We start from the raw sequence: 11,895 nt of genomic DNA on the forward strand, positions 1-11,895 counted from the left end.
CCTTGACTTTTGTCAAAGTTGAACTAGCTTTGCGTCATGGATCTCGATAAGTTGTCATTGATGTTCTTGGGCACAAGACGAATCTTGCAATAGCTCTTCGCACATGGATGAACCTGGGCGTGATAGTAGCTTGGAGAAGGTACGTTTTATGGTCGTCTTGTTCCCATAAAATCTCGGAAATTGTTGGATTACGGGGCAGAGAAATACAGATAACTGTTCATATACGGAATACTGCCCAGACAAGGAGCAAAAAGATGACTTTGACAGTATTCAAAGTTTCGGAATAAATCACCTACAGATGGTATAGATGAAATACGTAAAACAATATCATCTTACGTGAGAACCATGACTCAAATACGAGTATATGAGTCAACCAATATCCCCATGACTATTGCAAAATACGAGGAGCAGTTATTTATTACTTATGCTTACATTGCTGAGCTGACTCTCCTCTACAATTCTCACGCGGCACAGTTGCTTCTTGGTTCGGCGTGGTGACTCAACGAAAGCTTGGTAGGCATCATATAAAACACAATGCTTTTATCTCGGTGATCAACATCAATATCGATAAAGACCTTCATAGAGGCAACATGGCACATAATTCAGATAGACTAGCTTGGGATTCTCTCGCCTCAATGCTTGAGCTGCGACGCACCAACCCTTGCCAGCACGACGCCTACAACCTTCACGCTCTAATACAGCCAAGCAGTAGAGGAAAACTTGCCAACTTTGTTGATATCTTTGCTCAGAGTATCGCTGAAGATGCAGCTCAACAGCGGAAGCAATATCCACAGGAGTATGAAGTCCCTGGCGGGAACGAAGTCATCATTTCAGATGAAGCGACAACCAAGATTGAATCGACGGTTAGGCGTTGGCATCCAGAATCCTATTGGCCTGATGACGACGGCGAAGTTGACCCCGAGACTTTCAAACAGCCGACGAGTAAAGAGTTGTGTCCTCACACAAATGAATCTGATATCTGTGGCTGTGTCTTACCTTATAAAGAGCGCATGATGTCTGCGTTCCAACGTCCTCAAGTTCAGAACGACTGTTTCAAGTTCGATACAGAGAACCTGGAATCATTCCGCAATCTCAAAGTCGTCCAGAGTTTGATTCTTCATGGAGAAATGGACCCCGTACTTCGCTCATGCGCATACGAAGAGTGTCAGCTGGCGAAATGGTGGGAGCATAGAGAATGCTACTGCACGCAGCAAACCTTTGGATGGAGAAGTATATGCCAGCACGCGATCAGGATGTACATTATACTCAATGTCCTGCACCAATTCCCCGAAATATGGGACATCGACGGATCTCGAATCGAGAATTATCGCAACTTGGCAGTATACCAGCAGGCGGTACGATCGAGCACGGTTACTGGGGACGGAAACGGGTCCAGGGACGAGATTGCCAAGTTCTCACATCGGGACTTTCTTGGTATCGAGGAGGATCAATTTTCGTGGATTCCGGAGCCCCATGATGTCCCTCGTTGGAAACATATTATGAGTTTTGACACAAATGGTTTTGAAATGTACCAGAAGGGCTTAGACGCCTTTAGTGAACCTTGGTCGAGTGATAGCGATGATTCGGACGATGATTCTGACGACGCTTCCAGCATCAAGTCAGGAAACAACTCCAGTGCAGACAACGAAGATGATTCCAGCGATGGGATTGAAGAGAAAGACTCAGAAGAGGTTGAGAATATGTTTTATGAGCTGGAGTTCAACCCATTAGGTCTCATGTCATACGACGAGTTCCTCAACTTCGAAAAGCTCATGGGCTATCAGCCTAGCCAAACAGATATATCCCACGTCAGATGGATGCTATGTCAGCAAGGCCTACCAGTCGAGATATCAGATTGTGTTCTCGAATATGCCGACTACGCCCCGAAAGGTAGCCTCCCTGTCCCCGGGCAGCCATTGCATCCTCAATGCAGACAGGAACTAGATTGCTATCTCGAGCACTGCTGGCAACTTGTCGTCAGATGCTACATGTTAGGTCATGAACTCGATGGAAAAGATGGGATGGATATTGAGAGTTTTGTACGGTGTGAAGTAAAAGGTTGTTTGGTGGAGCTATTCAACTGTAGATGTGATGATGTATACGGGGAGTTTTGTGCCTTTTATGCGGAACCTACTGAGAACTCTGTGGTTGGGAGGTAGACAATTGGGAGGCTCTTTTTAATTCTGTGTACGTTAATCTCATAGCATCTTGTCTGTTGTTTTCTGCGTGAGAAGTCAGGTGAACAGGAAAGTGTCTAGACGACCGAAGTATTCAGATACCAACTGATAATATGTTTCGACTACTTTCTCTATGTAAACTCTCAAGTAACAGCTTTTTTTACTTTATTGCGTGTTTGATGAGAATGCTCAAGTCATTGTCTCAGGATCACAGCAGTCTCTATCCGTAAGAAGGTTGGGGTAATACCGGGGTAGAGTGTGCATTGACGTTAGTGCGCTGACGAAGCGCGATAGTCCTCTCTTTAATAACCCGCGATAACGACAAGACTGAACGACTCATTCTCGCATCCTGGGCCCTCACCATGGATTTTCTTCCAGATGAAACATTGCACAAAATATTTGTCGAACTAGAGGACCAAATGCCTCTAGATAAATGGCATTTGTATGGAGCTCGACTGGATCATCGGGGCTCAGCCGCACTCGGCAACCTCTGCCTGGTCTGTCGCCAATTCCGAAGCATCGCACAACCTTTGCTGTACCGTACCATCGTCATTGAAGGCCGCAGACGCGCAAAGAACATCGGTGCTCTTCTTCTCAGAACATTCGTCGAGAATTCGCAGCTCGCAGAGCAAGTTCGCGCCGTCTCTCAGACCGGCTGAGTCAAATTCTCAGAGCAAGTGGAGATATTGGGTGAAGATGCAACTAAGGCGCTCGTTCGATCAACAATGGAGAAGCTGGACATCCTGCATGCCCTCAAACGTATGATGAAGAGACATATTGCATCTTCTGGCTTTGCTGCTCTTATCCTAGCATATATACCTCATGTGCAGGTCGTCGGCTGCACTGTAGGTGACTTGACAAGGATACTTCCTGGATGTTGAGTGCAAGCCCGGATGCAGGTAGGCCCGTAGGCTGGCTTCAAAGAGATAGAAAGGTTGAAGTTTCTCATGATGAAGATGACAACGAGGTACGAGAAGGGAATGATTTTTCCAATGACAAATATTACGTTACAAAAAAGGAAGAGTATGACTTTTCTGATGAGGAAGAGTACGTGGTGGACTACGGGGAAGTATTAAGCATGGAAGAGTACCACCATATGGGCATTTCCAAGGGTACATTTGCAAACTATTGCTTTGCAAACCTCGCCGAAATTCGTCTTAGGGCGGTAGAAAATCCAAAGACCATCAAGGTTCCTTGGGATATCGAGCCTCTGCTTCTCAATCCTACGCTCAAAACACTTCGATGAACTCACCCCGCTTTGTGTGGCCTGAGCGCAAGAACTACAACCTGGAGTATTTCGACCTCGTGGAATCATACGTCGGTGCCGAAGGACTAAGCACAATTCTCGCTCGCTGCCCGAAGTTGAAGGGAATCTCGATCAGGTTACCCGACGAGGAAAGGCCGTTAATAGTTGACGATGACGAGGGCTACGATGAGGAAGAAGAGTTTATCCTCAGCTATGATGACTTTGGGGATGTTCTTCGAAAACATGGTCAGAATCTCGAAAACTTCGACTTGTACACCTTCTTTTTTGAAAGCTACAGCACCACTTGTCGAGGTCGCGGCCCAGGCGAGGGAATGATTGGTTCCCCCCGGGAACTCAGATCCCTCAAACACCTCGGTGTTAGTAAGGAGGCGTTAATCGGCGAGATTGAGCCACTTGTACGATTGAGTGAGGTTCTCCCAGAATCGATTGAGACTCTTCATCTGTATTGCAGTGGAATCTGGAAGACAGAGGATCAGGTCGAATCTGAACGCGAGCTGTACAACCAGGACGTTTACGATCTGCTTCTCGACCGTATGCCTAATCTCCGCGAGATTCGGATAGAGAGATTGAGTACTGGTCACGATATGTGGTATCCATATGGCTCAGATTCAGATTCAGACGTTGCGACTGCTGCTGATAATAATTATGATGATGCTTCATGCTTTAGTGATAAGGATCCACAAGGTCTTTACAAACCACAGTTCGGACCGGAAGAATTCATCTATTCGAAGGAGGCGGAGTGGCTACCTGAGCTGCATGCCGCTGGCTGGACTGTGGACATTGCCGAGGAGCGCCTATATAAGATACTTGGAGGACCAGGATGCGACTTTTACGTTATCACTCTGACAAGGAAGACATGAATGGACTCTGCTTATGTCCAACTGGTTCACATCAAGGACGGGACGCTCGGCTGAGATGTTGCATGCAACCTTGTGGCTCAGGTCCTGTCATCTGTAGCCTATCATAAAATACAAATCATCGAACTCGCTAATCTGATCCCCTGATCTTTGTTCCCTCCTCAAAATACATTGATACGATGTGCCGCAGCGTGAGAAGAGAGATCTTGGTTAACCTATGGCGTGATGGGAGCATAAAAACTCAGTTCACTTCAAGCCGTTAATACTGCAAAACAAGATTAATGCATCTTATCTTACAGAGCCTTCGAGTCATAATCCAGAAAGTCATCATGGATGCACCTCGGTGGTAATATTCCCGGTAGATATGATCACAAATACGGAGAGCATTGCGAGGTCAATACCTGCATCAGAGCGGCAGCATGTTATCAGCGCATCAGAACCAAGTAGAGTAAGACCTTACTTATACCAGTAACATGCATGAAGCCAAAGCTTTAGTAGACAAATAATGATGCATCCTTCTGGCGCTAGTCTCAAACCACAATGACATACATCTTGTCCGAACAGTCACCTTTGCCTGCCGGAACCAAAAAAAATGCGAACCAAAGTACAAGACCAACAGAAAGGCGAGCAAAAGTTGCGCTGCAGTCATCTTTTATCAGCTGTGGCAGCCTAGTCCAGCCTGCATCACCACACCCCCTCATCCCAAAACCTCACTTACCATTGGTCAACCGTCGACCAACTGACCTAGATACAGTTACATCGAAGCCCGCGTCCTAACCAGTTTCCGCTGCAGATAAAAGAAAAACAAGAGTCGTAGGGCTGTTGGTACGGTGAAACAAAAGTGTATCAGCAGATGCTCATGATGGTTGCCTCTTCTGTGGGACGGGACGGATGTTTCAAAAAGGGTGTCATGGCCCCCGATTCTGTCTCTTTTCTTTTTCTGCACTTTCTGCTCTGTGAATAACTTCACTTTGGCCTTTTGAGTCTTCAGTATGGGCGTTCCCCACATAAATGCCCGCCAAGAGGCGCAGGTTATAACGCAGACTGTTTCCCTCCCCACGACCACTTACACCACCCAAGTCACGCTAGGCGTAGCTTCGGCTCCAGCCACGGACCGTCCCGTCGTGACGTCTCAACACAGCGGCGATGGCTTAAGCAGTGCACAAATCGGAGCGATAATCGGATCCATCGTTGGAGTGTTCGTGCTCGCTTTTATTGTGGTATGTTGCTGCCGAAGACCGAAGCAACCAAAGAAGCGGAGGAGTTATCGGAGCACTTATGCGGATTCGTCGGATGGTTGGTCTGAGAGGATGCCGAATGAGAACTGGGTAAGGCCAGTGCCTATTCCTGTTGCTAGACCTGTTCCTGTACAGTATCCGTCACCGGTTGTGCAGAGGGAGCAGATTCCGGGAGGGCCGAAGTTTCCGACTTATAGGGCGATTCCTATTCCTAACCCGAGAAGGGGAGAGAATCCACCGAGGACATATAATTCACCAAGGACGTATTGGCGATAGGCTGGCATGTCTGTCAACAGAAGTTTATGGTATGAATGAGTTATGAGAAATGTGAGATGAAGGATACGACAAATGAAATGAGGAATAGGGAAGTGAGCTGTGGTGTTGCAATCAGGCATCATATGGGAGGCATTTACGATCAGCAAGCAAGCGAGCGAGCATTTTCATTTACCACGACACTGACATTAACACAAGGGGCATCGTAGTCGAACACATTCATATAATCTATACACTAATTCATGATCATCATAACCTCATCATTCCTCTCCATCACCACTTTCTTGCCATGCTTAGACAACAACCTTGGTCTTATGGTTGCACTTATGCGCATTGCTAGCAAGAGTCTTCTTCTTCTGCCACTGCTCAAAACGCGCCGCAACAGCTCGCTTGCTCTTGGGGTTAGCAGAGGTCTTGTCTCGTGCAGGAACGCCTTTGAGGCTAAGAGCGAACTGGGCAGCAGCACGGCCAGCAGCCTTGGTGTTGAGGGTCAAAGCACCCCAGTGGATGTTGTTGATGGTGTCGCATTCCAAGTGATAGCAAGGATCGGTCTCAGCATCGGCGCCGGTGAAGATTCCGGAGGAGGGGATGCCGAGTTCGATGAAGGCGGCGTAGTCGGAAGATTCACCAAACTCCCTGGGAAATTATGAGTAATGATCTTGTGAATAGTATGCGTCTGGACTTACTCCCACTCGACGGTCTTGCCCTTCTTGCGGAGCCAAGCAGCCAGGATATCTCCTCCAACTCGGTCAGCGGGCTTGCTAGCCTGTACCCAGTACTTGGGCTTAGGAGAACCGATCATGTCGTAGTTGAAGTAGAATCGGATGCTGTCAGCTTCCTCCTCGGTGAGTTGCTCGCCGTAGTAGTATGATCCCGCAAGGCCACTCCTGTATCACAAATCAGTCAACAGCAGAGAGACGTGGACTGTGTCACTCACTCTTCAGCACCCCACCAAGCAAAGCGGACCTTGTTCTTGTAGCCAGTGTACTTGGTGAAAGACTTGGCAATCTCAAGAATACCGGCTGTTCCACTACCATCATCATTGATACCGGGACCAGCTTGGACACTGTCAAGATGAGCACCCATCATGACAACGTTGTTGGGATCACCCTGCTTAGTCTCCGCGATGATGTTCCAGGTCTCACGGGTCTCATAGAAAGAGTCCACCAGCAAAGTGACCTCGAGCGTCTCACCATCCTCAATGCGTGTTCTCCAAGCAGTTCCAACTTCTAGAGGAATCACACCAACAGGGACGATGAGCTCAAGGTTCTCCGCACTAAGAGTCGCACTGGTGATGCCCTCGCCAGGCTGGTTGTTGACAAGGAGAACACCAAGAGCGCCGGCCTGCTTTGCGAGCTTGAGCTTGTCCGAGATAGCACACGAGCCGCGCTTAACAAGAGCGAGTTTATCCTTAGCATCAACATCCTCCCATTGGTCCGCGAAGCAACCAGATCCGCGCTCATCATCAATTGGGACGAGAACAAGAGGGGCAGTGACACCATCGGGAGTAGGTGTACCGACGTTGTAGATGAGGGTAATGACATAGACGTCCTCGCCATCGGGGCCTCGGACCCAGATATCTTTGGTCTGCTCGAAGGTGTAGTTGAAGGGCTGGATGTAAGTGTTGAGATGCTTTCCGTATTGGCCCTTGAGCTGCTTGGAGATGTAGTCGACAGAGGCCTTGTAGCCGGGGAAGCCAAAGGCACGATTACCACCGTTCTTTTTGGCGATGGTGTTGAGGTCTTCGAGAGTCTTGCGAAGACTGTGGATGTTAGCGATGTTTAGCCAATTGACCAAGGGTTGGCATACTTGGACTTTTTAATGTCACCCTCAACTTGACTGGGAGTCAGTTTTTTGGTAGCCGACACCTCGGAGAAGAGGAGAGCTCCGTAGAGCAAAGTATTAAGAAACTTCATGCTGATAATTATCAATCGAGTAACAATGTCTCTTGAAGACGATGATGTAACCTGAAGACGATAATGTAAGTTGACAGGAAGAGATCCCTGGATCAATGATCGTCGCCAAAGAACATTCCCCAAACAATGCGATAGATCCTTCCCTTTTATACCAATACAGCTGTCATCCGTATTGGTAGGAGCTATAGCTACAGCTGCACAACGCCCGTCGCTACTACCGATTGAATGGCTCAATGAGGGCAACTACAACTCAGGGCCCCCAATGCAACCGAGTCTACCTACCTGAGCAAAGCTCACATTGAACCCATCGGTAGACGATGCGAAAATGGCAGGTCGCAATAATACAAAGTCTTGGCATCGACTGGTGCTCACGACCCATGTCGCAGCGCCAACGATAAACAAGCATGGCAGAGATAAGATCTACAAGGAGGTGCGGGGTGGAAGCCAGGTCCGGGAGGGAGATGATAGGTTCGAGCAAGTGGCGGAGGAACTATTGTAAAATGTTCGAGGACTTTTGAAGAGGGTGAGTAGGTGTGCTCACTTTTAGCTAGACTGGTTGTTAAGAACTGGGATGAATGCCCGAGGATGATGGTGTCTTATCAATGAGATGGGTCAATTGGGTCAGCAAGTTATTCAGCATCATGACATATACTGTGAACGATCTCAATATGACTGAGGTTATGGTGTCATGGGCAGAAAGCTGATGTGCTTTTCATCATCACGAGCCCAGGTTGAACACAAGCAACAACATGTTTTGCATGTACAAAGTGCTGAAAACCACAAACTGTCAATCTCTTAGTAGAAAAGAAAGAGTCACCTTCTCTCCAGGCATCGTTGAGTTAAGATAGACGTATAATAGATCGACTTCAACTACATTTAAGCTTAATACGTAGCTTAACTTGATCCAAAACTTCATGATGCCGATGCTCCCGGGTAGGTCAACGGCTTTCGGTTCTCCCCAAAACCGAGCATGATCTCCTGACATCTTCACCGCCTACCGCATTCCGCCCTCTCAACCTTCTAGCTCATGTTCTAGAACGGTTTTAAGAGGATACACTCGGCATTGGCAGGGCACAAACCAAAGTTTCTGTCATGCCCGCCCCGCCACCTTTAGCCTTTACCATTAGCTAACAATGTTTGTGTCCCGTGGCGTGCTTAAGTCGTCGGTTCTCGTATGAGAAACTCTTTTTTCCCTTTCCTCCCTCTTTATTCTTCTTTAATCTAAAATACAATAATTGCTTCAAAATGGCTTCTCAGGTCCCTCACGTTCCGCCTCGTGCTGCTACTGTCCTCTCGGCGACAGAGCTCATCGGAAATACTCCTCTCGTTAGACTTAACAAGATCCCCCAGTCGCTGGGCATCGAGTGCGATGTCTACGTCAAGCCAGAGCTGTTCAGCGCTGGAGGCAGTGTTAAGGACAGAATTGCTCTGCGCATGATTGAAGAGGCAGAGAAGAGCGGAAGAATCAAGCCTGGCGACACTCTTATCGAGCCTACCAGTGGAAACACGTAAGATCACCACAATCCAAAGCTCTCTGATCTCAGCTGACTGTAATAGTGGTATCGGTCTTGCTCTCGTCGGAGCTATCAAGGGCTACAAGACTATCATCACACTCCCTGAGAAGATGTCCGCCGAAAAGGTCTCCGTCCTCCGTGCCCTCGGCGCAACCATCATCCGTACTCCTACACAAGCTGCTTGGGATGCCCCCGAGTCTCACATCGGTGTTGCCCGCCGTCTCGAGAAGGAGCTACCCAACGCCCATATTCTCGACCAGTACAGCAACGAGAACAACCCTCTCGCCCACGAGTACGGCACCGCTGAGGAGATCTGGGAGCAGACCGCCGGCAAGATCAACGCTATTGTTGCCGGTGCTGGTACTGGTGGTACCATCACTGGTCTCGCTCGTGGTCTGAAGAAGCATAACAAGGACATCAAGGTCATTGCTGCGGATCCTCACGGCAGTATCCTTGCTCTGCCTGAGCTTCTGAACGAGGAGCATGCCAATGAGTCTTATAAGGTGGAGGGTATCGGATATGATTTCATTCCCGATGTGCTTGATCAGCAGATCGTTGATAAGTGGTACAAGACCGATGACCGACAGTCTTTCCACCTTGCCCGACGACTTATCGCCGAGGAGGGTATTCTCGTTGGAGGTAGCTCTGGTTCCGCTATGGCTGCCATGATCCTCGCCGTGAAGGAGTACAACTTTAAGAAGGGCGATGTCGTAGTTGTTGTCCTGCCCGACAGCATCCGAAGCTACCTCTCCAAGTTCGCTGATGACGACTGGCTCGCCGCCAACGATCTCCTCCCCGTCAACGGTGTCGAATCCACCGTCAACGGCAACAGCCAAAAGAAGACTACCGACCCTTACGAGGGTGCCACCATTGCCTCTCTGCGCCTCAAGCCCGTCACATCCGTCGGTGCCAACTCCTCCTGCTCCGAGGCCATCGAGACCATGCGCGACAAGGGCTTCGACCAACTCCCCGTCCTCTCCGCCAACGGCCACAAGCTCGTCGGTCTCGTCACACTGGGTAATCTCCTAAGCTACATCTCCCGCGGCCGCGCCACCGCCCAGAGCCCCGTATCAGACGTAATGTTTGACTTTGCGCGCCTCGACGAGATCGTCACTGATCCTCGCGAATTCGCTTCCCCCATCAACCCCGGCAAGCGCAGGCAATTCGTCGAGATCACAAAGGATACACCCCTTACCACACTTAGCAAGTTTTTTGAGTGGAACAGTGCAGCGGTCGTCACTGAGAAGACTGACGACTCCAAGTCTCTGTCCAAGCCTATTGCTATTGTTACAAAGGTTGATCTCCTCACATGGATGATCAACAAGAAGTTGTAGATGGGAGAAAACCTCGCGAGAGGAGGGGGGAACGAGTACTCATGTTTTCAACGACATTCACGTCTGGCGTTCCAGGATACCTTATAGAAAAAGATGGGATTTTTGATAGACTGAATTTTGGGCGGTAGACTCAACATCTACATGGCATTTGCGATGGAATCAGTTGCGTAAATTAAAAAATGTCATTAATATAATTGTGTCATCCCATTTCTCCCCTTCTGTGATGTATTAATCGCCGCTGTTATACCCGCTGAGCGATCCACCACCACCACTTGTCTGCTCCAGGACCATCGCCAGTGACGTTTCCAGGGAGGACATCAACATCGATGTCAAACTCCTGGAGCTGGCTGAAGGTGAACTTAGAGGAACCGTACTCGCCCAGCCAAGAATCCTGCTCCTCCGAGCCAATGTCGTCAGATCCGACGCCCGAGTCCAGCAGTCCCTTGCTTCGCGAAGCACGAATCCTCGTCAGCTCGGCTTCGAGGTTGGACTTGACAAGTGTCGATGGCAAAGCGGTAAAGAGGTCCATCTTGTTAGCGGCGATAAGAATAGGGATCGAAGCCTTGACCTTGGCGGTGGTAGCGCGCTTCTGGAGGAAGAGCAGCACGTCGTAGAGATACGCAGCGGTGGGCGCAAGAACCTCGGGCTCTCCGATAGCAGCGGCATCCACCAAGAACACAACGGCCTTTAGTTTTTCAGTGCGGTCCAGCTTGCCCATGGGTACGTTTCGCAGCTTTCCATGTCCAGGAGTATCGACGAGCAAGAACTTGGTGTATGTACCATCATGGGTATCGTGATTACGGTACGAGTGCTTGTTCTCCGAGTCGGTAGAGGCGTTGAGCTCGACATCGTGCGACACCTGGGAAGTGTGCGTCTCGGTACCAGAAGCGCCGCGCTCAAAGAGTGTGAGAAGTGACGTCTTGCCAGCGTTGGCGGGACCGAGAAGGAGGACGCTGGGGGCGACGGTGTACGTCCTTGATGAGGAGAGGATAAGGTGAAGAATTATAGGAGCGCCGATGATGATAAGTGCACCAATGATGATTGTGGCGAGCGAGGGTGTCATGATGGCCTCGACGGTAGCGACGAAGTTGGCCATGGTGGGCGATGTGCGGCACCAATGGGCGCCTGAGTCGTCGCGGTAGCTGTCGATGGTAGAGCAGAGGGAGTCAGTCCAGACTTCTCCACGGGTTGACAAGCCTCGCTGACGTCGAATGCGATCGTGGAATGACGCTATTCAGACAGTTGGCTGTTACTGGGTTTGACAAAGCTTGTGCGAAGCGATATCTGGCCAGCCCACTGGAAGCAAGCTCCTAGACCGG

The 11,895-nt window shown here is 49.3% G+C and overlaps 6 protein-coding genes across 6 annotated transcripts; 4 read left to right on the forward strand and 2 right to left on the reverse strand.

Annotated features, from left to right (window-relative positions):
- Positions 1–590: 590 nt before the first annotated feature.
- FVEG_15679 (hypothetical protein) lies at positions 591–2,836 on the forward strand (the record flags this gene model as incomplete). The annotated part of the gene is made up of 2 exons (XM_018904871.1): positions 591–1,890; positions 2,472–2,836. The coding sequence occupies 2 exons, from the start codon at positions 591–593 to the stop codon at positions 2,834–2,836; spliced, it is 1,665 nt and encodes a 554-aa protein (XP_018750768.1).
- A 583-nt stretch (positions 2,837–3,419) lies between these two features.
- On the forward strand, positions 3,420–4,304 carry FVEG_15680 (hypothetical protein; the record flags this gene model as incomplete). Its single annotated transcript, XM_018904872.1, has 1 exon — positions 3,420–4,304. The coding sequence occupies one exon, from the start codon at positions 3,420–3,422 to the stop codon at positions 4,302–4,304; it is 885 nt and encodes a 294-aa protein (XP_018750769.1).
- A 744-nt stretch (positions 4,305–5,048) lies between these two features.
- Positions 5,049–6,072, forward strand: FVEG_15681 (hypothetical protein). The gene has a single exon (XM_018904873.1). It carries the CDS (start codon positions 5,294–5,296, stop codon positions 5,813–5,815), a length of 522 nt encoding a protein of 173 aa, XP_018750770.1. The 5' UTR covers positions 5,049–5,293; the 3' UTR covers positions 5,816–6,072.
- Positions 6,073–6,105: 33 nt separating this feature from the next.
- FVEG_05601 (hypothetical protein) lies at positions 6,106–7,728 on the reverse strand (the record flags this gene model as incomplete). Its single annotated transcript, XM_018893846.1, has 4 exons — positions 6,106–6,448; positions 6,499–6,699; positions 6,750–7,574; positions 7,622–7,728. 4 exons carry the CDS (start codon positions 7,726–7,728, stop codon positions 6,106–6,108), a joined length of 1,476 nt encoding a protein of 491 aa, XP_018750771.1.
- An 846-nt stretch (positions 7,729–8,574) lies between these two features.
- On the reverse strand, positions 8,575–11,847 carry FVEG_05603 (hypothetical protein). Its single transcript, XM_018893848.1, has one exon. It carries the CDS (start codon positions 11,670–11,672, stop codon positions 10,818–10,820), a length of 855 nt encoding a protein of 284 aa, XP_018750772.1. The 5' UTR covers positions 11,673–11,847; the 3' UTR covers positions 8,575–10,817.
- FVEG_05602 (cystathionine beta-synthase) lies at positions 8,822–10,783 on the forward strand. Its single transcript, XM_018893847.1, has 2 exons — positions 8,822–9,236; positions 9,286–10,783. Exons 1-2 carry the CDS (start codon positions 8,974–8,976, stop codon positions 10,574–10,576), a joined length of 1,554 nt encoding a protein of 517 aa, XP_018750773.1. The 5' UTR covers positions 8,822–8,973; the 3' UTR covers positions 10,577–10,783.
- Positions 11,848–11,895: the final 48 nt, after the last annotated feature.

Source organism: Fusarium verticillioides, chromosome 3, assembly GCF_000149555.1.
Source record: "Fusarium verticillioides 7600 chromosome 3, whole genome shotgun sequence".
NCBI classification, from domain to species: Eukaryota; Fungi; Ascomycota; class Sordariomycetes; order Hypocreales; family Nectriaceae; genus Fusarium; species Fusarium verticillioides.

Coding starts and splice junctions, on each gene's coding strand:
- FVEG_15681 (XM_018904873.1), top strand. CDS start 5,294: ATGGGCGTTCCCCACATAAATGCCCGCCAAGAGGCGCAGGTTATAACG.
- FVEG_05602 (XM_018893847.1), top strand. CDS start 8,974: ATGGCTTCTCAGGTCCCTCACGTTCCGCCTCGTGCTGCTACTGTCCTC. Junction 9,237..9,285: donor GAGCCTACCAGTGGAAACAC/GTAAGATCACCA, acceptor TGACTGTAATAG/TGGTATCGGTCTTGCTCTCG.
- FVEG_05603 (XM_018893848.1), bottom strand. CDS start 11,672: ATGGCCAACTTCGTCGCTACCGTCGAGGCCATCATGACACCCTCGCTC.